Genomic DNA, 27,448 nt, shown 5'->3' on the forward strand with positions numbered 1-27,448 from the left:
ACCAGATGCTCCCCTTGTGCACTTGTAATATTCACACAGCCTGCGTCTTGCCCCCCCTCCATGATTTGGCCCCCCCAGTCCTACGTTCATTGGGGTCTTCTTGTTTCACCTTTAGCATTGAAATGCCCAGAGCTACCCGCCTCACTGCCCCCTCAGCCCCCGCCCCCTGCTGTCAGGTGAGATGCACGCCCCTCCCCCCCTTTTCTCGTTTGAAGTTGTGCCACCAAACAACTGGGTGAAGCAGGTGGTGCCACAGGATTAATGAAGGTGCCATTCCAAGGTCCTCGTTGAAATCCTCGTAATAAATGGTGAGAAATCCAAAGCGACTTGAGGAGTCCAGGTGAGGGTCGCGGGGGGCTGAAGCCCCCATCCAGACCGCATCGGGCACACACACGGGCAGAATTTGAGACTCGGGAGGTGTTTGGTGGCGCTGATGTACCCCACGGGCACTGGCAGGGGTGACCAGAGGCTCGGTGGCACGCGCCGCGGCTGAAATGCAAATCCAACCCCAAAATGCATTTGCATAGTCAGAAATGATGAAAAGCTACGGCGGGACGCGAGCTTCGCCTCGATTGAGTTTGTCACTTCGTCAAGCGCCGCTTCGGGTGAGCAGGCAGCTCGGCTCTGCAGGTAAATCAGGAGAGTAATGCGCCCTGACACCCCAGTGACGTTTGCCATCTTAAATTCAAAATAAGCCGTAAGTAATGTGAGCGATATACGGCGCCGTGAAATGAAATAGAATAAAGGAAGAAGAAAAAAAATAGAAATAATAAATAAATAAATAAATAAACTCGCCTTCAGGCGGGAATACGGCGCAGCTGCCAGCGTTCCTGTGCTTTATGCTTTTAATCCGACACTTCATCGCAGAAAAAGAGAAAGCGTTCATCACGAGGTGATTATCAAATCCGCCGCCTGATTCTTCCCTAACACGGACACTTTAGTTTAAACGATCCGTCGTCTCTCCCGGTGCCAGCATCCAGATCCCTAAATCACCGCCTCCCATCTGGATTTGTCACCTGACGAAACAGCGAGCGCCCCCTGCTGCTGCTCACAAGGATCTGCAGTGCCAACATGGCCATAGGGTGAACCAGCCATGGGGTCAGCTGGCCCACGTCCCCCCGCCCTGAGCCCCCTTGCCTTTCTCCTTCATTTTTTTAATGTTCCCTGCCCGCTGGCCCTTTCTGCGCCTGCCTGGCATCACTTCAAGCTATGCAACACAGGCTGGGGATCTGCAGGATGGCACCTGACCTCATCATCCACGGTGGTCTCTGACTTAGTGCTGCCCCCTGCTGTGCACCTCAGCACAGGGACTTCACGCAAGATGTCTGTTTTTGAGGCTCCACCCCCAACACTTTCTTGTCTGCTCTTTATCTCTGACTCCTTTCATCTGACAGGAACTCCGCCTCCTCATTAACCCAAATCACTGCTATTGGTTTAGGAGGTTTCTTTTTGCATTGTCCTTAACCCTGGCCCCTCCTCTCTGTGCATCAGGCTCCACCCCTTTTGCCTGCCATTTATCCTTGACTTCTTGTATCGGCTTCTGAAGCTCCGCCCCACCCTGTCTTTTTCCTGTCTGCCTGCTCATCAGCGCTGATCCCGCCCCTTTTGTATGGGAGGCACCCCAGCCCTTCCAATCAGTGCATGAAGCCCCACCTCTTCCCCTGACTCCTCCTTTCTGTGTGTTGTGCCCCACCTCTGTCCTTCTGCTGTTTGTGTAGAAGGCTTCGGTCTGCGTTTTTCTTAACCCTGGCCCCTCCCAACTCTGTATGAGGCCCCACCCCTTTTTGTCAGTTAACCCCTGGACTCCTCCTGCCACTTCTTGAGCTCTGACCCCTCCTACTTGTGTCGGAGGCCCCACCCCATGCCCATCCATTTGTCTGCTATTTATCCATGGCCCGGGCTATCTGTCTCTGTTGCTATGCAACACTAATTATGGCGGAGTCACATGATGACTTGCACCCGTAAAGATTTGTGTTCATCTCAGCTGTTGAGGTCTGGCGTGCTGCCCTCCTGAAAGATCTGATCAATAATGTTTCTTCATATTGAAATTGTTTAAATTCATTTAAGGATGCTGCTGGTCTGCTTTCTGTAAATAACTACAAATAGTCATGTGAGGAGCCCAGTGCATTGTGGGATACCTGGAATTGTCAAGTCCTTTGAGCATAGGAAAGGCGCTATATGAATGAAATGTATTATTATTATTATTATTATCCATATTGTACAGAGCCTTACTAGACAGGCGATAAGGCGCTATATACTGTACATGCTATGCTAAGTATCCCACAATGCACTGAGCTCATCGGCTGAGTGATGAAGGCGCTGGACTGTCAAACAACTCCTGCCTACCGCGCTCTTCATCAGCTGATGTTGCCACTGTGTGGCAAGCTGATAAGTGGATGTGGGGGTCCGCACTAATTGGCCCGAAACAGGGTCAAAGGGCGATGGCTTCAGGAGTGTCCATCAGGGGGCACGTGGACAGCGGAGGGGCCTGGGCAGACTGGTGGACGATGACATTTAATGGGAGGAGATTTGAAACTCACAAGAAGGACCTGCCAGACTGTCTTCAGAAGCCATGAAAAAGGCTCACATAACGTCTGGCTGTATAGCGCCCTGATGTGGGGCGTACATGTCACGGGGGGCTTAGCTGAACACGTCAGTGAGACCTCATCTGGAGCACGGCCAGATGAAACAGACACAGTAGCACTGGAGAGAGTCCTGAGAAGAGCAACCAGGAGGACTCAGGGCCATGGAGAGCCATCAGAGCGGACAAAGGCTAAGAGGTGAGGGGACGCGATCGTGTCACCGTGGTGGGTCCCACTTATCACTTCACTGCCATTTCTTCAACAGGAACACCAGGAGAAGCTGCTCAAGTGAAGGACCCCCAAGACTTGATGTTTTGGTGCTTTCAAGAAATCGCTGAGCTGGGATTGTGAGCTCGTTGAGCTGAAAGAAAGAAAGAAAGAAAGAAAGAAAGAAAGAAAGAAAGAAAGAAAGAAAGAAAGAAAAGGTCCACATTTAAAAGGACAACGATTTCCGAGTGAGGGGCAAGGACACTGGGACGTTCACAGTGGGGGTTTTGGGGGTGGTCACTGCTGGACACCCCAGTGTTAGAAAGATAAGAGAAAGATAAGGGGGAGCCATTTAGTGGTAGCAACAGTACAAGGGATGGAGGGCCATGGGGAGAAAAAATGAGAGAGAGGGAGGCACAGACCACAGTGAGGTCACAGGTGGGCGGGGCAAAAGAAGGTGCAGGAGTGGGAGGGGACAAAGGCAGCACAGGTGACATGCTAGTGGGGCTCGCTGAAGTCACCGTATGAGTGACGCACAACTTCAAATGGCGTCCCTGAACCGTCGACATTCCGTTTGAGCTGACAGAGGGACAGTTCTGTGTGAGTAACGCCACTGAGTCAGGTGACGGACCACCGAACCTCAAGTTGACGTATTGACGTTAAGTCGGGGGCTCAGTGTGCCATACTCGGTGACGGAGGGGCGACTCGATGATCGATGTCCATTTTTAGTTGAGTTTGAAATTCTGATCTGGAATTTTCTGACGGACGTTTGGAGTTGCAGCCCCCCGATTGTGCCAGGAGGGGGCATTAATGAGGACCACATATGAAAAGGGGGAGTCATTTTGGATTTTGTAGAGGGGGGTCCTGCGTACAGAAGGATGCTGGGGGGTCACACCTTAATGCTGTTTAAGCCCCCGCGTTTTCAGCAGATCTGTGGACCCCTTCTTGTCTCCTCCTGTCTCAGAAGTGAACGGCGTCTCATCTGGAAAGCAGGAAGATGAAAGGCGCAGTCGACATCAAGGCCTCGGGATGGACTTGCCGCCTTTTAGAGACAGCAAAAAGTAACAGAAAAAGGAAAGGAATGGAGGGGACGAGGAGGAGGAGGAATGCAGAGAGAGGGGCTTCATTAAGAGGGGCTGCGAGGGGAGACGGCAGGCAGAAGAATTCGAGTGCTTTTAGGGATGAGCCGTAATGGCCGCTTCCTTTTCATGTTCTTGTCTTAAACGCAATGGAAATGCCTGCAGGTCTCCGAGGGGTTCTGAGTGTGTGTGCGTGTGTGTGTGTGTGTGTGTGTGTGTGTGTGCGTGTGTGTGTGCGTGTGTGTGTGTGTGCGTGTGTGTGCGTGTGTGTGTGTGCACGCTCAGGCAAGGAGGCCGACTGTTAGAAAAGCAGCCGCTTTTAAAATGCTGCCACGAGGGGGCGTCCCCCTCAAGGAGCTCGTGAGACCAGTGGGTTGACTTGAACTTGGGGTCTTCAGAAGGGGTCTGCGAGTAAAGGCGGCGAGGACTAAAGAAACGAAAAGACGTCACTTGAGGTATTCAGTTAAAAAGGGAAACACAAAAGCAAGCGGGCATCCAAACATTCAGCAGCATCACCAATGGGCAGAAACACCAAAGGGCGCTCAACCAGAAGCCACTAAAGAGACGCAAAGTCAAAAACGAGAAAACTGATAATAAGGAGGGTCACCAACCAGAAATGGAGACCCAGAAAAGCAAACGAGCCTGAAGAGCCAAACGACACAAGGGGGCAACGGTGGGCACCGAGGAATCTGCGACATCAGCTGAACACGTGGCGGCCCCGCCACCCCCGGACTCAACATGAAAGAGCAAAAGAAGAGAAACGAGAAACAAAACAAAGCGGGCCAGCGCTGTGACCTGCGCCATCTGAGCCCACCGTGTGCTTTGTTCTGTGACCCACCGGAGTGGTCTTCTTACTTTGTTACTCGTCTGTGGCCATCTTGTGTATTGCGATGCATCCCCATTTTGGTCACTCGGCTGCTCCTCGTGCTGTCCGTGGTGCTGCTGACTTCATGGCGTCCCCCCAACGTGTGACGAGGACTCGTGTGTGCTGAGCCAACTCTGGTTTTCTGGGTGGTCTCAAGGTTTTGGTTTTGTTTTTTTTCCAATATCTAGAGGTACTTCCTAGTTGGGTGGGATGGGCAGCCCTTAAAGGGGGCTTGCCAGCCGTGTGTGGAGTGGTGGGAGACGGAGAGGAGACTTCTGGGACATTGTGCCACACTAGGAGGTGCCCGTCATTGGGCTGATTTGGGTGTTTTTGTGGCAGCTGTCCTGCCATTTATATCTCAGGTGAGGGTCTCCCTGAGTTCGTTTTAAGGTGGTCACAGCTTCACACCTGCACTTGTTAAGTGGTCTTCTTCTTCTTTTTCATTTTTTAAAAGTTTATCGTTAGTTTTGTTTCTTGTAGGCGTGGCCATTTTGGCGACTTGTTTGCAGCTTGGCAGCCATTGGTTGGTAACATCAGGAATGGGCGACTCCGAGGAAGTACCCAAGGCCTCCTCCTGGCGCCCGAGACCCCTCATCACACACACACACAGTTGTGGGCTTCTCACTTTCGCCTGCTCTTTGATCTTTTCACATTATCTCTCCCGGACCACCAGAATATTTCTCCCCCCGAGGCAGACCACTTTAGAATTTGCTCCCCCCCTTCACACCTTCAGTTCCTCGGCCTTTGACTCGGTTGTCACGGATGCTGCGGCTGGTGGTCTCTGCTAACTTCATGGCATCCCCCTGGTTTGTGTTTGGCATGAGTGAAGAGTGACAGCTGGTACTGAATGCCAGCGTCGATTGGCATGAAGTGGAGGCTTTAATGGTGAGATGAGTCCAGTATAAGCAAAGCACACCAAAGGGGGCAGGCATTGCAGCCCACCCAGGCCCAAAAGAGCAAAGTAAAAGGAGGGGGTGGGGCCAGGAGACCCCCGGCCCACAAGAATAAACCCACAAAGGAGAAAAGGGCCAGAAGAGCGTTGAAGAAGAAGATGAAAACGTCAGACTCGGAGGTGACGGCCATGCGGAGCGGAGCGCTTTCCGCGTTTGCTCGGCTTTCTTCTTCTATTGGTCGGCTGTCCCCATTGCCCCTCCCACGTCTCTGCACTCGTTTCCTGTGTTTGATTTCCGGATTGTGAGGGGGGCTTAGCACAATGCTGCTCTGTTCTCATTGGCCGTGACTTGGGGTTCGGTTGGGGGGGGTCCAGATGTCATCGGTGGGTCTCACCTCAGCACGCCGCCCAGGGCTCTGGATGTGCCATCACTCTTCAGATGCTTTCGTTCTGAGCTTGGGGTACCTTTTTTTTGGCTTTGACGGACCCCAGCTTCGCCTGTTGACTTTGTTCTTCATCCCCCCGATGCTCTTTGTCTCCTTCTAGCAGGACAACATCAGAGACGGGAGCCGAACCACATGAGCTGGTAAGTCAGCCATAACATCGAGACCCCTGTAAGTAAGCCCCTCAGCTGCACTGCCAGGAGGTCCCACCCCCTTAGGTTCAACATACACAGAACAAGGGAGTGAAAATGGAATGAAATGACGGGGAACGTGACAGCGTAAAGAAACAAACGTGAGAGCGGGGGGAGTCTGAGGGTCCTTGAGGGTCTCGGGCTCCTCCTGGACATCTGAGCAGACCTCCATGAGCGGGAAGTCATGTCTTAGGTGAGGGTCTCCACTTCCTGCCTCCTCCCATCCTTCCTAACGCCTTCCTTTCTGTGCTCTTTGTCTGTTCATCCAGCTGAGTGTGGCGAGGCGGCCGTAGGACACGAGGGGATTCTGCTGTCCCCCAACTACCCCTCCGACTACGACAACAACCACGAGTGCATCTACAAAATCGAAACGGAAAAAGGGAAAGGGATCAGCCTGACCACCGCCAGCTTCCACTTGGAAGAGGGAGACGTCCTCAAGGTAAGGTGGTCTGCCCGAGCTCGGGGGATTAGCGCCTCAGATGTCACTTCACTCGCTGAGGGCACATTTCACACTCAACATGAGAAGGGACCTGAAGTCGAGAATCTCGGCTTGCTGGCCTGTGTGGCCTGTCATTGTCACAGCTCTGGGGTTTTGTGTCCCCTCAGTTCAGGTTTACGAGTATAGAGCGCCATGCCGTCAATAACGATGTCAGCTTCGGTCACTTTGGTCCTTTTCATCTCCGTCTGCACACAATCAAGGCCACCATTCATCTGTTTGGAGTGCTGCGTCCTTACCTGCCACATTCAGATGTGCCCCCTCCTCCCGGACCCTCACTTCAGTCAGCCCAGCCCCAAACTCCTTTGCTGCTCCCGGTGGGACAGTCGGCGGTCTTGTCACCATTTTTGATTGTCGAGTGTTTAGTTTAGTTGTTGTGATGCACTTTGATGTTTCCTGGCCCCCCATGTGTGACACCCCATTCAATGTTCCTTAATGTTGAGCTTTATGGGAATCCCCCCCCACCCGTCTAGATTCAAGTGACCCTCATTTTCTGTCCACCACATTTTGAGTAGGAAACGACCCCCTTAAGATGAAAAAGCAGAAATGATCAAAAGGACGTGAAGTTGGGGTCCTTCAACCCCAGGGGTCCACCCATCCTTAGTGGGATAGGAGGGGGCCACAATCCCCCATAAAGCCATGTGCAGTGTCATTTGATGCTCTTTGGAGGTGACCACAAGTCTGATCCTTCATCGGTGGTCCCGTTAGCATGTGGGGTGTCCTCATTTCACTGATTAGGAATGTGAGGATATTTTTGGTTTGTGATCCTTTTCTAGCCCCCCGTGGACCTCCATCAGAGGGTGACAAGTTTCCATTGCAACTGAGAATATTCAGACTTTAAACGTTTAAAGAGTTTTACACCTTTTGATATTTTGAAATATCCGACACGCCGTGAAGTCAACCCTGACACCTGGACTCGGGCGCCTTTGGGTTTTTCGTATTGTTTGGGGGCCGCACCTTTTGTTTAACTTTTTGTATTTTTTTGTAGATTTCTTTTCTTCTTGATTTAATTTCTTAATGTGAGAACATAACAGGGTCATTCTTTGGGCCAGGGGTTTAATGTTCCCCTCTCCCTTTGTGTGATTTTTAGGCCCCAGGACCATTTTTGGAGTGTGGGGTCCACCGAATGTCCTCGTGATGACCGCTTGGTGATTTAAAATCAAATGGCAGCCCCAGGGAATGAGGGTGGGACGTCAGGGAAAGCGCCGCTCGTTTCCTTTCCCAAATATTTTGCCGAACCCCACCATCCACTGAAGAAGGCGGTCAGCTTTGAGCGGCCCCCTAATTTAGGCACTTAAGGTACAGGAGTGGTCATGTGATGAGGGGCAGTTGAACTTGTCTGGTGACTTCTTTAGCACTTGTGACGCTCACCTGCCTACCTGGGCACAGGCTCAGGCCAATGCCCACGTGTGCCATCTGTGAGGGTGTGCTGATGTGTTTGAGTTGATGGGTCCCACTGTTGGATGACGTTCTGCATTCACGTCCATTCAATTAATCAGCAGGTACAGGAGATGCACAAGCAGGCAGGTGCAGGTGGAGACCCCCGTCTATCTGCTGTGTTTCAGTCAGGGGTCCCACCTCGGCTGCTGCTTCAAATCCCCCTTTCATGTCTTTTGTTTGTTTGATTTGTGTCTTCATTCTTTGCATTTGATCTCCTGTATGCTGCCCAGCCTATGTGGCCCCCCCAGAGGCGCAGGGTCTCATTGGGTGTTTTGGGGGTCCTTGGACCTTGGCGGTGCCTGGAGAGTGTCGCTCCTTGACTTTGCTTTGTGTTTACGTGTTGTGCTCCATGGACTTTGTTAGTTGAAGAGCATTTGGGGAAAATGTGAAGGATTTCCACAGGGGTCCACCGCCCCCTACTGGGCATTATTGGAACTGCTTTTGGGGCCTTTGGTGCTTTGGTTGACCCTCCTGGTGGGCGACAGTGCCCACCATGTGCTCTTTAAGATGTTTGGTGGCCTTTCTGTCTGATCACAAACGTGCCGCTGACTCACTGAACTGGCGAGGTTTACGTGGGCATTCTCTTCATTCAGACATTGCTTAATAAAATGTGCCCGTCTGGAGCGGCTCCTCTGCCAGGAACCTCGGCTCGCTCCGAACAGGACACACCGATGGACCATAATAAAGACATGAGGAAGGAGTTGGCCATCCAGCACCCTGCGTGCCAGGAGACGAAGAGGTGCCCGGGCATCACTGAGGGCAAGAAGAATGGCAGCTGAGCTTTGTGTGAAGAGAATGATCCCCTGTGAGCCCTGAGAGTGACAGCCATTAGTAGCGGAGCCCCCTCATTAATCACACGCACATTCATTCGAGTGACAAACGTGACGGCAGCAGAAGGAAGTGCTGTCTGTGCTCCAAGATCGCTAATTAAGCCCCCGCGCCACTTAAATGGATGCTAATAAGGCGCGGTGGGCTTATGGGGGTCCGCTCATTCAACTCAGCTGACGCTCCACAACAGCTGACGCTCCACGTAGAGGGGACACACAAGTCAGGTGACCGGGAGCCACCAAAAGGTCCAAAGCGAAGGCCAAGCCGCCCAGGAGGGTCTCAGAGCACTGGCTTCCTGTTTATGGGGGTCCCTTTATGAACTGCTCTACCAACGTAAACAGTAGAGCAGCGTGGCATCGATTGGCGTAGTGGGCAGACGTGCATTCAGCTTTGGTGTCATTGTCTGGCCATTTGTCTGTCATGTGGTTTTGTGCTTGCTGCTGATTGGCCATTTTGTGGTTTTGCTTTTTGCGTCTGCCACTGCTGCTGCTTCCACGTTTCGGGGGTCCGGCTGTTCGGCTTTGGGTTTCCACTCGTCTTTGGTTTATCGATGGCTTCTTGTTTGGCTCGAAATTCTTTATTTTCTGTCGTTTCTCTGCCTCAGCTGGAGGAGTTTAAGCGCCTTGGGGTCTCGTTCACAAGTGGGGTGCTGAGAGAAGTTTTGGGGTCACTTCACTGGTCCGTAGTGATGAAGAATTGAGCTGAGCCAAAAGGCAAAGTTTGTGATTTACCGTCCCCTGAGGTCATAAGCTGCGCTCGATGGCCAAGAGGACGAGATCAGGGGTAGCAGCGGCCATATTGAGCCTCCTCTGCCAGGTGGCTGGGCTGTCCCTGAGAGACCCTCTGTGTTGAGGGGGGAGCCAAGTGAGGTGCCAGTCAGTGGGGTCAGTGGGGTGACAGCTTTGACTTTGGCTCAGTTTCTCCTCTTGTGACGCTGCCAGTCATCTCTTTGGATGTTTCCTTGCCAGGGGTTTCCAGTCGTCCTCTCCCTTTGCTGCCTGCTCTGGGCCTCCTGACGCTGCTTGTCTTCTGTTGATTTGCTGTGCGAATTCTGTGGCTTTTGTCATCTTATTGTTTAACGTTCATTGTTGTATGTTGTGTGCCATCCACCCGGTCAGCCGTATGTGGAGCCCAAGATGGCTGTACAAAAGGGAAGTGGTGGGGGGCTTCTGTTTCTTGTGCCCCCCCTTCATCACTTTCTTTGTTCTGCTTGTCACCAGATGTGTTTCTTTATAATGGTGGTGGGTTGTGGCGGGTCACTGTGACAGTCGTGCACGAGTCACCAAAAGGGCCTTCCCCTGGGTGGGTCACAAAGATGCGTGAGGTAAAGGGGGGCTGTGACACCAAAGAGCCCCCGTGGTCTTGTGTGCTTTTGGCTCCCTTCAGATGTAGCTGTGGGTCTGCAGTCCCAGCAGAGAGACCCTCAGACAGACTTGTGGCTAGACAGGGGGTCCCGCAGTGAAGATGCTCACTCATGCCGGTGGGGTGCCCCCCGCCCAGTTCTCTCTCTCTTTATCCCCCACATGTCCTTCTGTCACTGTGGGCTGTAAGGGTCCCAGGCTGAGCCCCCATCACCTTCTTTACAGTTAATAAGGTCGTTCCGTGGACCCCTCGATGGATTCGCCGGAGTAACGAGGTCTGCACGAGTTTAACGAGTTTGTCCCCACATTCTTCTGTGAGCCTCGTCGTGACATCAGGAGGCCTGTGAAGTTGGCACAAACGAGTCACTGAGTGCCAAGAGGGCACCGCGCCACCCAGTGAGTTCCTGCCTGCCCTCAGATGGCTCCAAAGTGACACTGGCCGAGTGTGTTGAGGCCATCGTGGTGACACCTGCACTGACTGTGTGGCCTTGCACCAGCATGGGGTGGGGGTCTGTGGTGGGGGGCTGTTATGTTATTTTATTCTCGTTTTAGTTTTTTGCGTCTGCAGAATTCATTTCAGTTGACTTTCCTGGGCGCCACCACTTTCTCTCGGGTGGTCTCGGAGTCTCATCACGATGCAGTAAAAGCTCTGTGGCCCCCCGAGCCCCCTCTCAGGTTAAGGGCCCTGCTGGCCGACTCCCGTTTAGTGTTTTGGCTTCGCTGGTGGCTTTGATGACATTTTCTCTTCTGCCCCTTTCCTTATTTCCTAATTAGGAGATTCCCGGTTTTCCAGCTCGTTCTGCTGTGCCATCCACCTCTCACTTCCTTTCCCAGCATTGCCTGAACATGACGGACGGGCACTCCTTCCGGACGGGCACTCCTTCCAGGGTGGCACAGGGTGTGTGCCCGTCACTTTGTCAAGGAGCGCCCGTCCACTCGGCCTTTCCCTCTCTGTTGTCTTTTCCAGGTTTATGACGGACAGGACGGCTCATCTCGACTCCTCGGCGTCTTCACCAAAAACGAAATGCACGGCGTGATTGTGAACAGCACCTCCAATCACCTGTGGCTGGAATTCAACACCAACGGGACGGGCACGCGCCAGGGCTTCAGGCTGACGTACACGAGTGAGTGGTTCGCTTCATAGCGCCCCCCGCGGGGTGCAGAGGACTCAAGTGAAATGAATGATCAGGTGACACCCCTGAGCCCCCCGCACTCGTGAGACCCCATCATGCTGTGTGGTGGTCAGTTTCTGTATCTGCACCCTGGAATGGTCAGTGCCTCGGACCCCCAGACTGTCCATTCCCAGAATTACCTCTCAATTTTTCCCAATATTTCCTCAGCAAATCGTCCCCCATAAGACTGGCAGTACAGGTGACACTGTGTAACAGAAAAGTGACATAGGATTAGGGACACTGGAAAGATGGCAGATGTCCCGGATGTATCAAATAATGTCAAACTTGTTGGGACCTGAGGGGGCGATCTTGAGCAGCCCAAGTAAGCCAGTGGGTATAAGAGAAGAGGACGGGCATACTGGGTATTGTGCAAGGCAACAATAAAGGACACACAACCCCACCCAGCAGACCCCAGAAGACCCCAGCTCACCGGACGTGCCTTTCAAACTCCACTTCCAGCACATCTGTCACGTCAGGGGGTCAGGACTTGGGCCATCCTGCTGGCATCCCCCCTGTGACCCCAGGTGCCCCTGCCACACTGGACCCCGGTCTGACTTGCCCCTTTAAAAAGTGGCCACATATTTACTGTCAGGCCCCCCCTCCTCTTTTGTCCTGCTGTCCCCTGTTTGCCGGGGTTGGCTGAGCCTTTAATAACACCAAGAGACCCCTGCAGGCCCCTCGAGGACCCCAGAATACTAAGAGCGAGCTCAGAGACGTGGAACCTGAGATTTCTGCCAGGTCCTTTTCACTAGCGAGGGGCCTTGGAGGGGGTCCTGTGGGTGAGTCAGGGGTGCAGTGGCCTCAGGGACAGCTAGGGGGCGCTCTAGCACAACAGCCTCACACACAAGCGACCCCGGGACATGGCAGGGGCTGCAAGGTGCCACCTAAGCGGTCTGGAGGACAGCTTGCCTTGTGAAGACAGAGCAGCAAGAGGGTGTCGGTGGACCACCTGATGGACCTAAGAAGGGTCCGGACTTGATTGTAGGTATCACTGGTGCCATCGCTGTGGTCACTGCTGCTACAAGGGCGCCCCCTGTTGTTCACAACCTGTAATTACAAAATGGGTGCAGTTTCAGAGGGCATCACGTCTGCTGGGCTGCTCAGTGGTCACCGTCACCAGGCTGTATGGCAGACGTCACCTCATCCATTACACTGAGGTATAGCGCCCCCTGTTGATGGGCTCATGTCTCTGTCTTCTGTCCTACGCAGTGCTGGATTGTTAGCATTTGTGCCCCCCCCTGCTGGCTGTCCATTACACCACCTAGTCGAGTTCAGGGACGGTGTGCCATCTGACCCTGAGACCCCCACTCTGATTGGCACTGCCATGTTATATCAGCCCCTGTTTCAGAGGCCGTGTTTGATTGTGGCGTCCACCTCTGAATGAAAATGTGCTGCAGGCCTGACAGGCTCTCACGATGTGACTACTGGGGGAGAAAGAATCGGGGGGCCGACAAAGTCACTGCCGGAGCGCTCTGAGTCGGTCGCCATGGTAACCATCACATAGTGAGCACAACTTTGGTTTTGATTTTCTCCTTTGGATGAGAAGCGTGAAGAAGGCAGCGTGCAGATGAAGGGGCCTGCAGAGTTCACTCTGACACCTGATGCCAGCAGCGCCCGCAGCCCACCTGCCCTTTTGGTGCCAGCTCATTAATGGGGGCTTGTAGGTTCTCGCTGTTCTTGTCCTCGCTCACCACGGCTGCAGCCGGACCCCTGTCTCATTCGCCACCTGAGCAGATGGATTGGGCACTCGGTGTGCCCTCCTAGATGAGTTCACCATGTGAAGCCACAGACCCTCTGGGAGCTCCAGTATGGTGGACTTGTTTTCAGGAGGCCGCCGGCCGGTGTTGGCATCTGACGTTTTCACAAATTGCCTGACAGCTTAGTGGTGGCCCATGGCGTCTGTCACTTAGACGAGCTCTGCAAGGAGCGGCCATCTCTCTGAACTTGGAAAGCTGCGTCCGGCTTGAACTGCCCCCCTACGATCAACCTCGGCACCGACCGCTGCCCGCTTTATGTGGCAACCTTGTCTGTTACGGCCGACACATCTCTGTGTAATTAAAGAACCAGAGCAGCAGAGCCTGGCACTGGTGGTGAAATAAAATCAGGGAAACAGACGCTCAGTCATTACGGTGTGCGCAGTCCAACCACTCAGGTTGTCGTCTCCCTGTCTCTCTCCGCAGGCTTCGATCTCATCAAGTGCCAGGAGCCCGGAGTGCCAACCTACGGCTACAAAATCCAAGACGAAGGCCACTTCGCCAACACGTTTGTCTTGTACAGCTGCAACCCGGGCTACACCATGCATGGCAGCGGCACACTGACCTGCCTCAGCGGAGACCGCAGAGTCTGGGACCGGGCACTGCCATCCTGTGTGGGTAAGCGGGGAGACCGGGCTGGGCAAGCACAGCAAAAGCACAGCTCTGTATGCATGGGGACTTGTGTCTGTCTTACCGTATATAGTGCCTTTCACGTCCATCTATCCAAACCTTTAAAATCTTTCAATCTATTATATAGTGCCTTTCACATCCATCTATGTAGATAGAAAGATAGAGTGAAAGGCACTATATAATCGATAGATAGATAGATAGATAGATAGATAGATAGATATGAAAGGCGCTATATAATTGATAGATAGATAGATAGATAGATATGAAAGGCACTATATAATCGATAGATAGATAGATAGATAGATAGATAGATAGATAGATAGATAGATAGATAGATATGAAAGGCGCTATATAATCGATAGATAGATAGATAGATAGATAGATAGATAGATCTATCAATCTATTATATAGCGCCTTTCACTCTACCTGCCTCTCTTCTCTTGGACGCCTGTGCCAGACTCCTAACTGCCCATCACACCCTCTCTTACCCCTTTTGTCTCTTTCATTGCCCACAGCGGAGTGTGGAGGGCACCTCCATGGTGCCACATCTGGCAGAATCCTGTCCCCCGGCTACCCGGCTCCGTATGACAACAACCTTCACTGCGTTTGGACCATTGAAGCCGATCCTGGCAAGACCATCAGGTAGGCTGGGCTCCCTCTGTTGCCTCAGCTGGGCTCCGTGATCTCTCAGGCTGAGCACATGGGAGGAGGAAGGAGAAGCAAAGGGGGGGCCGTCCTCGTGTGACGTGTGACTTGAGCCAGTCGAAGCCTGAGTGTCATTGTCAGCCACTCAGACCAAAGACTCCTGAGCTGAGCCCTGGACTGTTTTCGATGGCATTGTTCATATTGTCACCTGAGTGTGACAGCCACTTCTGCTCTATTATGGATTACGTGGCTGCTATGGCTGCAGTGTGATGGGGCTCTGCCCCCAAAAAAGGGCATAGAAAATAACGGACAGAATCAAGTGGAAGTGCAGCAGCGGTTGGCTGGCTAACTTTAAACCCCGCCTCCTTATGAATGGGGCTCAGGCTTTTAAAGCTCGCAATATTCAGAAATGTCCTTCAGGGGAGAGGATGGCCGTAAACCTCTGGCTTTAAGGGCAGAGGCTAATTAGGCTGCTTTGAAAGGCACCGTGCTAAATGTAAAAATTACAAACTGACTCCACCCAACACGTTTCAACTCAAAATTCAAAGGTAAGACAAATAAGCCAAAAGTGGACCACCAGCAGAAGCCCGGGGTCTGAGCCCGACTGTGAGGCCGTCACGACTGAATTAGTTTTATTCTGCTGCACCTCTGATTTCGGGGCTTAACTCAAAGTAGTGAAGGATAACAAGCTGAGGGAGCTCAGTGGGCTGGGGGTCCCGGTGGTGCTGAGGAGACCCTCACTTTTGGGTGGGCACCGGTGCAGCCGTCGGTGCTTCTTGTTTGGTGTGAAGGTCTCTTCGGTGGACTGTGGCAGCCCCCCACGGCTGGGGCTACAGACCCTCTTCCTGAATGCAGAGAAGAGATGAATATGTGAAGTCCCCCCGTGTCCCCATGAATGACTCAGAACTGGACAAAGTACAAGTGCAGAACGTGTGGTCTTTATCTAGACGTCCAGTCTGCTGGCAGCACTGGGTGTCTATGCTGGTGGGCACGTCGCAGGTCCTGGGGGCTTCATGACAGGCCTCATCCGTTTTCATAGTGCAAGTCGTTTGTATCGAGGACCGCGAGGAGAATGCCAGCCCTTTGAGCCGCAGAGGTGACTTGAGCTGTGACTCTCGTGACGCTTTCATCCTTCATTTTAGATAAAGTGACCCAATCTTTGAATCCTAATGAGCACATTCAAATTCACAAGCAGGAGTGAAGAATGACGGCGCCACGCAGAGACGTGCCCACCAGTTTGGAGCGCCACGGGACATAATCACTAGGATTAGACCCAGCAGCTGAAAGTGTCTGATTGCTTTTAAACTGGCACTCCGGCTCTGTCACACTCCGGCTGATACACGGGCAGATGGCTGCATTATGCCAACTTTCTGACTGGGCAGCATTCCAGCGCTATAGCTAGGTGGGTTCAAATCTGTGTGGAGGGCCCGCGCTCTTCTGTGTTAGGGGCTGCGGACCACCGGCCTCTGCCCTCATCCTGGTCTGACCCGTCCTGCTGTCCTATGTACTGCTAAGCAGTCCGGCCTGGGGGCGGGCATGAAGCCGAGTCCCCTCTGTCTTGGCCGGTGCCAGTTTGGAGGGTCCACAGGTGTGTTCTGTCACTCTTAAGGGTGGCAGATGTCATCCTGTTGGTGGCCCGGCTGAAGACTAGGGGGCTTAAGAGGCGATTGGTCGATTGATTGATTCATTCATTGGTTGGCTGGCTGGTAAGGGAGTGACAGAGTGCCCTGGCGGATGATTGGCTGGTTGACTGGCCAGATTGATTGATCGATTGATTGAGGGAGTGGCTGGCTGCTGGAACGATTGACTGATTGGCTGGTTGATGTCATGCATGCCAGCTGGCACCGAGTGACAGGCCAACAAGCCAAAGAGGCTTCCACGGCTTTCCAAGGCCCACAAGGCTCCAGTGAAGAGACGGCAGTGCAGGAGATTCATTGGGGGGTCACTGGGAGGACCTCAGAGAAGTCAGGAAAACCTGCACTGGGTGACGGAGAGGAAGGTGGGCATCATGGGGCAGACCCAGACACCTGGCACGAGCTGAACAAGTAGTGCTGATGCAGGGGCCGCTGACTGCAGATCTCAGGTTCAGACGCCATGTTGGCTCTGGGAGCTGAGCAGACATGTTGGGTTTCTTATTCCTGGTTGGCACCCTTTAGTGTTTCAGTTCAGGTGGTGGTGGGCTGGGTGGGCTCCCAGTCTATCTAAACCTGCCCTGGTGCCAGTTAAATGGAGTCGATTACTCCTGGGGCCGACACCGGACTGTAAGTGTGATCATCAGTGCAGTCGTCACACGGTCACTCGTCACCAACTGTCCTACTGAACTGGTCAGAGCACCGCCGTCCGGCTCGGCGCCCGTCACCATAGCTCTCTCTCTCTCTCTCTCTCTCATTGCAGCCTGCACTTCATCGTCTTCGACACGGAGGTCGCTCACGACATCCTGAAGGTGTGGGACGGCCCGATGGAGAGCAACATCCTGCTGCGGGAGTGGAGCGGCTCGGCGCTGCCCGAGGACACCCACAGCACCTACAGCTCCCTGACGCTGCAGTTCGACAGCGACTACTTCATCAGCAAGTCGGGCTTCTCCGTGCAGTTCTCAAGTAGGTCGCCCCGCTCGGCTTCACGCCATTCTGCACCGGCGGCGCGAGGGGCCGTCGAGCGGGCGCGCAGCTTTGCATTTTAAAGGCTTATTGGAGTTAAATCCGCCGGAGCCTCGGATGTGCGCCAGTGCAAGGACGAGGAGGCGCTTTGGCGAGCGGTGCGCTTTAACGTGTCACTGATGGATCGGCCTTGTCGTGCGTGCAGCTTTAAACGATTTCACGCGGCGCGAACACTCGAGCGACGGCCGGCCGACCGGCCCGGGAGCTTATCGGAGTATCAGCTGAGCGAACGCGCTCGGAATTGTAATGGCAGGCCATGGAGGACGCGCTCTGCCGGCGCGTGGAGTTGTCATAACGGAGAGCGCTGCGGACTTCGGATCACGGAGCTGCGGTGACTGGCACTGGGGAGCCCCCTGCTGGACGTCCTTCACAGTTGCCGTCCCACCTGCTCGTTGTTTGCCGTTGTCTGCTTGGCCATCGTGGGGCCCTTTGGGGTTCACGTCCAGAGTGGGGCACCGGGTGGGTATCCCAAAGCTGGCAGTGGGGGGGAATGTGGACCTTCATGATGATGTTGAGCGTATGAGGAGACAAGCAGCACAGAAGCTTCCGGAAGGCGAGCCAGCTCTCCTCTGCTTGTGCGTTCAGCCCTGGTGGGCACGGTGGGCTTGTGTCGGAAGTTAAACGTCTGTCTGTGAGGCGAGGAGGGGCAGTCAGGTGGCCATCACCTTACGGGTTTTCATTATTGAATACAAACTACTGTGGCCTGTAGGGGGCGCCTCACACCCCAAAACCCACACAAATTCGCAAAGTTCGCCACGCCGCCTACACGCATGTACTGTGATGATGGGAGGGTGATGTGCCCGATTAATGCCAAGGGCCTCCATTCACAGAAAGGAACAATGGCAGGACCATCAGCCCCAATGCTGCAGACATCTTGTCATCCGAGGATTCAGGCTTCTGCACTGGGGGTCTGGGCAGGGAGGGTCCAAAATGTCCACCGATTCCAGTTGTCTCGGGGTGGGACTTCCTGTGGCATCACAGTCTGTGAAGAAGGAAACCAGGACGGCCGCACTTTAATCATTCCCTTTGCCCAGCAGAGACAGAGAGGCTCCTCGTCAAGCTGCTGCTCTTGTGGCCATCCAGCTCTTCCAGTTTAGGTGGACCTCCCGGGTGGCAGGGTGCTCTTCTCCTAGCAGCTCCCTCTAGTGGACACCAACAGGGCTGCCCGTCAGAACTACAACTCCCATGAAGCCCCGGGGTGGACAGGTGGGGGATGGTGGAGCCGCCTGTGGGCTTCTCTTCATTTAAATCTTTTACTGCTGGAGCAGCTGGGGGCACACCAGTCCCTGGCAGGCCACCTCTCCCAGTCCACCAACTATGTTGGCCCCCCCATATGCCAGTCTGTCCGCGTTGCCTATCATGGCGTTTGTTGTTGCCTCTCGTCTGAAGTTCTTAGACTGTGTGTGACGGCCTCTAAATACAAAGGGGCATCAACAGTGGGCTGGCTGTCTAAAGGCGGGGGGCACGTCATGCCCATGGCCTTAGGATCTGTCCCTGCCGGTGACATCAGCTGTTGAAGATCTCAGTGAGCTTCACTCGTGAAATGACCGTCATTGAGGTGGCACTGCTGCGCTTGAGTCCCCTCTAGCAATGAAACGTCCTGACGGGACCCCCACTCCGGCTCCGTCTCGGACCTCCTGCCGATGGGCCTCGTCCTTCCCTGCTCCTGAGCCGCTGGCACACTTCACACCAGCGATGGCGATGTCTGTCACGCTTCATGGGCAGAGCATGTGACTCTGCAGGTCAGACTGAGAAGTTTGTGGAATTGTAAGACCACCTGTGAGTTTGGGCCAAGTCCTCATGTGCCAGGCCAGTCCCAGCCGCTGCCACCCGAGCCTGGCGCCCCCTTCTGGAGGCCTTGCCTGCTGGCTCAGGAGGTCTATGGAGGCATTTTGGTTTTGCTGGAGTCTTTGCATTGGCAGGATGTGACGTTGTGGGTGTGGTGGTCTGCAGTGACGCTTCTTGAATTCACACTACTTGATGGGCGAGAGCAGCAGACCACCGTCTATCACAGACCCAGCGCTCAAGTGGGTAGAACCCCCGACACCCACCGCCCACCTCCTGTGCTCTTTTGTCCATTTCAAGTTGTCATTTTACTGGTGTGCATGAGGAGGGTCTTTGACATGTTGTGCTCACTGAGACCCCATAAGGCATCTCCTCCTCGTCCGCCACACTCTGATGAGCATCTCCACCCTCAGCTTCCTTTTCTGTCCCTCAGTGACATCGTGAAATAAATTAAATAACACGAAAAATGGAAAGCAAAGCAAGTTAACGTCACAAAGACAAAGAAATGAATGCCACTTGGAGAGTGACAGTGACAGTGACAGGACTGTGCTGGCCTCCCCAGCTTGTCCTCGTTACTCTTGTCTTGTGCTCCAATTCTCTTGACATTTCTTTACACTCTACTTACAGCGACTACAGCCACCACTTGCAACGATCCTGGCACTCCACAGAATGGGACCCGGTACGGTGACAGTCGCGAGCCTGGGGACACAGTGACGTTTCAGTGCGATCCCGGATACCAGATTGAAGGTGTCGCCAAAATCACCTGCGTGCTCATCAACAGCAGATTCTTCTGGCAACCTGATCCTCCAACGTGCATCGGTAAGTAAATGGAGGGCCGGCGTGTCGGCCCCCCAGAGAGGGACAGTGGGGTGGAGAGATGGCCGAGGGCGACCTCTAGAGGCCCAGTCTGGAAGTGCCATGTCAAGGACACTTCGTTGAGTCCATCCTCATCCTCAACTCTGGTGAGAATGTTACTGCAGTGAGCCAATCAACACGAATCACGTTGGCAGTCTGTGGCACCAACAATGGCATCACTGACACTAACGCCCTCTGCTACTGGATTGAGGACCCTCATGACCCCCTGTAGAGAGCCCAGAGAATGTCATACCTGTGTGTGCTAATCGGCAACGCTTTCATATCTTATCAGTTATATAGCGCCTTTCACCTATCTATCTATCTATCTATCTATCTATCTATCTATCTATCTATCTATCTATCTATCTATCTATCTATCTATTATATAGCGCCTTTCACATCTATCTATCTATCTATCTATCTATCTATCTATCTATCTATCTATCTATCTATCTATCTATCTATTATATAGCGCCTTTCACTCTATCTATCTATCTATCTAGCTATCTGTCTATCTATCTATCTATCTGTCTATCTGTCTATTATTTATTGTATTGTGTCTTTCACGTCTGCCTGTCTACAGCACAGTATCTGGCCTCACTATGGGTTGGTGATGGTGGGCATTGCCCATCCAGAGGGGTCATCCACTGTCCTCCATGTAAAATCAATAAAACTCTAGTTTGGGCTTCTCTTGGCATTTAGTGGCCCACGTCCCATTCCCAGTGTCCCAGCCCAAGGTGACACCATAGCCCTGTAGTCACACAGCAGATGACATCCCAGTTAACCTGAAGCTCAAGAATTCCATTCAGAGGCCTCTACCCTCTGTGTCCCCATCTCCTCCCCCACTGCCCCTTGCCCATTTCTATGCCCGCTCCCTTCTCTTATCCCAGATCTCCCTTCAGCTCCTCATTCCAGAAGTGGAGCGGGTGGCCTGGCCATGTTGGGCAGCTGTGCAGAGGCCTGCCCAGAGATCTCACAGGGTTCCCTGCCCAGTGGGCTCCTTATGCCATCCTGCTCACCGTGCCCATGACACTTGCTGCAGCTGGCGCTATGAAGCAAAGCCCTTAATTGCTCGCTTTTCCTCCAGATGGTCTGTCGACAGCCGCCATGCTCTTCATCAGTCTTGCACAAGCCAGAGGGGTACGGATTTCACGCCACAGCACCTTTGCTATAACCTACCTGGGCCTAGTGGACCTTGTCGGTGCCCGCTGCTGTCCATTCCTATCCAGGCCCATGAGAGACGGACATAGTGAAGAATCCCTTTGACCTTCAGTGGCACCTTACAGAGCACCAGAGGTTCATCTGACTTCACAGAGACAGGAGAGTCGAAGCAGCCAATGATTCTCGTTTATAGCGCCTTTAACAGCATGGCACGCTCCTTCACAACGAGAACAAATAAATAAGAAAACGACCCATCAGGGAGATCCACACAGGCAGAAGATACCATAGGAGGGGAGGCAGCAAAGGCACAGAACCCCAGTCTGAAAGAAGCCCCTGCTAGACCCCCAATACTCCTGCTTCCTTTGCCTTCTAGTGAGGTGGCAGAGTGCTGGCCAGGAGTCTGGGCACCACTGACCCCTCTGCTGTAAAGGTTGGACGACTGGTGGCAGCAGTGGGATATTCCCAGCCCCCACCACTAGTTACCTATTTTCATTTTTTTTCAAGTTCTTTGACTTGTTTGTTTTAAATTCTGTAAAACATCACAAATAGATTTGCCACAACATAACATTACTGAGCGCAGTGCCCGCCCCAGTGCCCTCCTAGGCAGGACACCAATCTGCCATTGGCCCACTCACATGCCCATACAGGTGCCAACCTGAGTCACCAATTCACTGAGTTGCACAGGGAGAATGCGCAGACACCACACAGACAATGCCACTGCTGTGCCAATGGTGCCCCAACACTGATAAAGTCAGCTAAGAATGTAAAGCTCATATAGCGCCTTTCATTCACCCTCCTCATCACGTATGTGGAGTTGGCACAGTGAACACAATGTTCGGATGTTCAGCTCAGCGCTGGTTAAATATACAGATGCCATCGTCATCGTCAGGGCACTGGATTTGTGAGGTGGCGGTGCACCCACTGCTATGCCAGTGCCGCTGTCACCATTAAAATAAGAACAGCCGTGTCAAGTAGTGATCTAAACCTCATATAGCGCCTTTCATTGATCTCCATTAATTCATTTGGCCTCCTCACCCTGCATAGGGCATCCTTTCACAATGAAAGCCTTCAGCTCAAGAGCGCCACCTTTCTGCTGCCCACTGCCAGCTGAATGTTCTAGTATTGCAGGGAGGCCCATTGGCCTGAATTCAAATGGCCCGTCTGTCCCTGTCATTTGTTGTCACCAATGAGGATCTCTAAAGTCTCCAAGATGGGTGCCATGTACTGTTTCTGAGCCACCGGACCTCTCAATGTCACCTAATGTCACTCGTGTCCTATGGCATTTTGTTCAAGGGCCCACCATGGCCTCAGTGGGGCGAGGCGAGTCTCCTGTCCATAACATGTTGAGTAGGTTTGGGAACATCATATGAGGCCCTACTGCCTGTCCATGCCCATAATGCTGTGCCAGTGTTGACATCCTGTAGGGTGCCACCTCGTGTGATGATGCCCATTAGCATTTGGGGCTCCTCTTTCAGCTCTCTGGTTTTTGTGTGGCAGCTACCTGTGGAGGGAACCTGACGGGCCCAGCAGGGGTGATCTTATCGCCCAACTACCCGCAGCCGTACCCCCCGGGCAAGGAGTGTGACTGGCGGATCCGGGTGAACCCTGACTTTGTCATCGCCTTGATATTCAAGAGGTAAGCCACCGCCATCATGCCCGTCGTGGAGCCCCGCGACCCCAAGCCTCTTCTCGTAATCTTTTGATCTTTTGCAGCTTCAACATGGAGCCCAGCTATGACTTCCTGCACATTTATGAAGGGGACGACTCCAACAGCCCCCTCGTTGGCAGCTTCCAGGGCACCCAGGCCCCCGACAGGATCGAGAGCAGCAGCAACAGCCTCTTCCTGGCGTTTCGCAGCGACGCGTCTCTGGGCATGTCAGGATTTGCCATCGAGTACAAAGGTGAGCGTCGAGATGCCCGTTGTCCCCTTATGCCACAGCTGATGTGAGAAGATGGGCATTCACCTGGCACTGCCCTCTGCCTCCTTCAGTTTGGTCGAAAGGACTGGTAATGGGAGAAGCAGGCCACCAAGGTTAGGACCTTTTGTGACAGAAGTGGAGACATTTTAGGGGAGGACGGTGATGTACTGGGCCAAGCTATGCCACCCTGGTTGGCATCAGGAGGACAGCCGTCTGCCAAGTAAATATATGGAAATCTAAGGTGTGGTGGGGTGACACGTCAAGTAAATTAGAAACTGTGAAGATCAAAGATGAGTTTAGGAGTTCAGACACGAGACCACCTAATGGAGAGCTAAGCGAGCTGGGCATCACAATGAAACTGCCATCCATGGCCCTGGCACTCCCAATATTAACGGTGACTGTAAACCATCAGGACTGAGAGGACCAAATTCACTGCCCACCTCACCCCAGGCCAGGGGTGTTGAATCATTGGATAAGAGGGGGGCACCTGAGCCACTGCAGAGATGAGGAGACAGTGGACATCCAGCCAGACCACCCAAGACCCCCACATGGAATAAAGATTGGACATTTAAAACAACCACACTGGCAGGAAGATCAAAGGCATCTGGAAAGAGATGCCCGTGACCCCACATTGGCAGAACAACAGGGCGCACAGAAGATCCTTGTCCTGGTGGGCTCACCCGAGGCCGTGTTGCCACACTCCCTACCCCGTTTCCTGTGACACTATTCTGTCTTTTTTATTTCATGGGGCACACTTTCACCCAGGTGGGCCGCTCTGTGCCCATCCTCATCTTTCACATGATCTCCAGGTTAAATCCAGCCCTGAAGACCCTCACCACGATTTGTGGCGTCTGCCCACTCTGCTGCCTCCTAGCATTTTGGCTCCCGTTTTGTGGGTCAAGTAACAGATTGCTGTTCTCCTGCCCACCTCTAGGGGGCTCCCCTGAGGGTCCCAGCCCACTAAGCCTCAATTTCTGCATGAATGCCACAACATGGCAGCCTGAGGGCTCTCAGTAGCAGACGCTGGTTCAAAGTGGCACCTCTGGATGGTTGCCACTGTAACATCACGTGCTTCTAGCCTATGAATGCCAGCTGCTGCCCGCCTGTGCAGTGCGTGAGGTAACAAAGCTCACTGGAGGTGGGCAGGCCTACCTGCCTGGCGGCCTTTTGCTTTCATGCATTAAGAGGTCAGCTGTATGTTTGTGTTAAAGAGGGCAGTGCCACCGTGCCCCCCTGAGGGTAGTCTGCCATTGCCTTTCTGAGTTTGCCAAGGTTGCTGAAGGTGCAGGCCACCGTCTTTCATGATGGAAGACAGCAGCAGGTGCAGCAGGAATGTTTGGACAAAGCTGACGAGGGGAGTGCGAGGGACGAGGGCCATCAGCTAGACAGGTGGGCAGTGTCTCCACAGGTGCCAGCACGTCAGATGAATAGCAGCCCACCCTCTGCTTTTTATTATTGTCCCTGAGACTTTAGCCAATGGCCACCATGGAGGTCATTCACCTGTGTCATTTACCAAAACTGGAGTGGGTCACAGCATGGCATCCCAATGCCACCCGGGCTCCTCAGCCTTAAGGTCTTCTGACTGTCCCTGAGTGTCCCTGCGTGAGGTCATCCTGGTGAAGCCAAAGGCCCCAAATGAAGATGAAAGTCACAGCTCCCCCTAGTGGTCCTCCGAAGCCCCATCAGTTTGGGACCCAGATGTGTGCCAGATCAGGGTCTGGGTCATGGAGGTGGTTTAAAATCCCCTGGCATGCTAGAGGGCACCGCCATAACGGGCCAGCTTTGTGTGCACACACAGTAGCTTTACCAGTCCATGCCCACAGGTAGAACATCTAAATTCCACACTGAGAGGTGGCAGGGTGGGCATCACTAAACCACTGTGGCTCCTGGTCCCACCTGCTGACCCCCAGGATATCGATCTTGTCCTCCTCCACCTCCATCAGGTAGCCCAGTGAATGCTTGTTGTGAAAGGCGCTATACTATCGTATCCCTTTCCTCATAAACATTAGCACCTCTAGTTGTGCCCCTGCATCCTGTGAACAGGGAACCCACTTTAATAACCCAAGAGTCACCTTATTGCCAATAGTGTGTGCCCCCTACACTCCCCACCAACCAGGCTTCATTCAGCAGGCATTCCAGGTCAAGCTGGAGCTGCGCCCCCTAGTGGCTCATGGCACGACAACGGCTCGTCCTCGCAACGCGCAGACCCGGCCGCCTGCCTGCGATTTGTGTGCCGCGCGCGCAGCGGGCGCGTCTCTCGGTTTGCGGACTCGTCGCGTGCACGCGGCTCTAAAACGCGCCGTCACTTTCCATTCCTGCGCGTCTCCGGGATCGGCGCCTGATCCTCGAAGACACCGAAAAGCTCCCGGTAATTACGGGCTCGTTCTGCGTTAGCGTCATTGCGGCACCTGCAGGCGACGTTCCGAGGAGCGGCCCTGTCACCCTGTCACCACGGTTTACGAGGGAAGGCGGTCCGGACCTGAGGGCTCCTCGCACAACTACGGAACGGAACAGCTTGTGACACCCGACGACAGCCGTGACGGCCACCCGGCCAAAAACCGGGACTGGAAACTGGACAAATGGCGCGTCTGTCCGTCAGTCTGTCTGTCTGTATTTAGTACAGCAGCGCGCACACAACATGAACTGAAACGGATTGAGACATCCAGCAGTACAAACAATAAAACAGTAATAACAATAGTAATAATAAAGTATTATATAGCGCCTGTCACGGATCGAGGACAATGTCACTCGACGTATCATCCTGGGGGTGCTTTGGGGCACACGGGACTGGCACCATAAGGCCACAGGGGATGCTCAGTGACAAACATGAGAAGATGTTGCCTTGACATTATGGACTGTATAGCGCCTTTCCAAGTGGTCAGTGCCATTGTCTGCATATGAAACAGATAGATGTGAAAGGCACTATATGATAGATAGATAGATAGATAGATAGATAGATGAAACTGACAAATATGAAAGGTGCTTGATGATGAACACGAATGGCACCTCATGAGGAAGAGACAGACAGACAGACAGACAGATAGATAGATAGATAGATGTGAGAGGCACTATATAATAGATAGATAGATAGATAGATAGATAGATAGATAGATAGATAGATAGATAGATATGTGAAAGGCGCTATATGAGAAGTCGATATGTCTGAGAGATACTGGGGATGGGCAGACAGACTTGTTCATTAATAACAGACAGATAGGTGAAAGGCGCTATATAACAGACAGGTGTAGATATTTGTTGAAGGCAGCATGTGATACGTGGCTGTGAAAGGCGCTATATACTTGATTGATTCATTGACTTTCTTCTTATGGCCTTTAAACCCCGAGCCTCTGCTGGTTTTCCTCCACATCCCAAAACCACGTGTGTTAAATTACCTGCTGGCATGACTGGGTGTGGGTAGGCAGGCACCCTGTGATGAGCTGGCATTGGCTGCCGCCTTTCACCCTGTGCTGCCAGGAGAATCTCGAGTTCCTTGATCCTCTCAGTTAGACAAGCAAAATGGAAAATGGATGAATGGCCTTTTTGAGCTGGCACCAGTGGCAGGACTGGCAGTGACCCACTGAAGGTCACCCAGGGAGTTGTGGATGTGGGTTGACCTATTGTCTGTTTGCCCTGCCTGGTTTGGCATCTTGTGGCTGAGGACAGGTGTAGCTCCACTCGTCACCCAGTATGCCCGCCAGTCAGTGGGTCCAAATGTCCAAACCCGTAGGCCGCTCTGATGGTCCTCGTTGTTCTTGGCTCTCCTCCGTCCAGGTCACTTTGGCCTCTTCTCCTTGGACTCCACGGTGGTCTCCTGTTCTTTCTTTTTAGACTCCCACAGTTCCTCTGTGCCAGCTGTACCAGTTGCCTTTGATGGATCTCTTGATATCGGTTTATTGTCGGGTGAAGCTTGACAGCTGCCCATCTCCCATTACTGACCAGGCCCATGGTGGACAGGAGGTCCAGTTGATTAGTCCACTTAGGGACATCTTGGTGTCCCCCAGTCCAAATAAGTGGGTTCTGATCTAGGGTCCGGGTGCTGTGAGGCCCCCGTGCCAGGCAGTGTGCCACTGTGCCAGCTGGGTGACGCTCTAATTGAAAGCCTTGATTGATTTGTGCTGTTTGTTATCGATGCCAGCTTATTGAAGGTGACCTTTAATGCGACCCTTCGATTGTCTCCTTCTCTCAACAGAAAAGCCCCGTGAGGCCTGCTTCGACCCGGGCAGCATCATGAACGGAAGCCGCATTGGCACGGACTTCAAGCTGGGCTCCACGGTCACCTACCACTGTGACTCCGGGTACAAGAGCGTTGGGCCGGCCACCTTGACGTGTGTCATTGGAGGGGACGGGAAGCCCATCTGGGATAAGGCTCTGCCATCGTGTCATGGTATGTCATGCCCACCGTAGGTGTCGGGGCAGCAGGCTTGGGTGGGTTTGTTGGTGGGGCATGGTGGGACAGACTGGTGGGCTTGTTCTGTGTTTAACTTTG

General features: G+C 53.3%; 1 protein-coding gene across 1 annotated transcript in view; it reads left to right on the forward strand.

Annotated features, from left to right (window-relative positions):
- The window catches only part of LOC120517025 (CUB and sushi domain-containing protein 1-like), a 293,367-nt gene that overhangs the window by 189,668 nt on the left and 76,251 nt on the right, over positions 1-27,448 (forward strand). The window contains exons 22-30 of the mRNA XM_039739099.1: positions 6,529-6,698; positions 11,352-11,508; positions 13,737-13,928; positions 14,456-14,582; positions 16,980-17,182; positions 19,655-19,846; positions 22,541-22,679; positions 22,757-22,944; positions 27,152-27,346. Of these exons, the coding sequence (XP_039595033.1) occupies positions 6,529-6,698; positions 11,352-11,508; positions 13,737-13,928; positions 14,456-14,582; positions 16,980-17,182; positions 19,655-19,846; positions 22,541-22,679; positions 22,757-22,944; positions 27,152-27,346 (1,563 nt within the window). The remainder of the gene's footprint in view (positions 1-6,528; positions 6,699-11,351; positions 11,509-13,736; positions 13,929-14,455; positions 14,583-16,979; positions 17,183-19,654; positions 19,847-22,540; positions 22,680-22,756; positions 22,945-27,151; positions 27,347-27,448) is intronic.

This window comes from Polypterus senegalus, chromosome 16, assembly GCF_016835505.1.
Source record: "Polypterus senegalus isolate Bchr_013 chromosome 16, ASM1683550v1, whole genome shotgun sequence".
In the NCBI taxonomy this organism is placed as follows: domain Eukaryota; kingdom Metazoa; phylum Chordata; class Cladistia; order Polypteriformes; family Polypteridae; genus Polypterus; species Polypterus senegalus.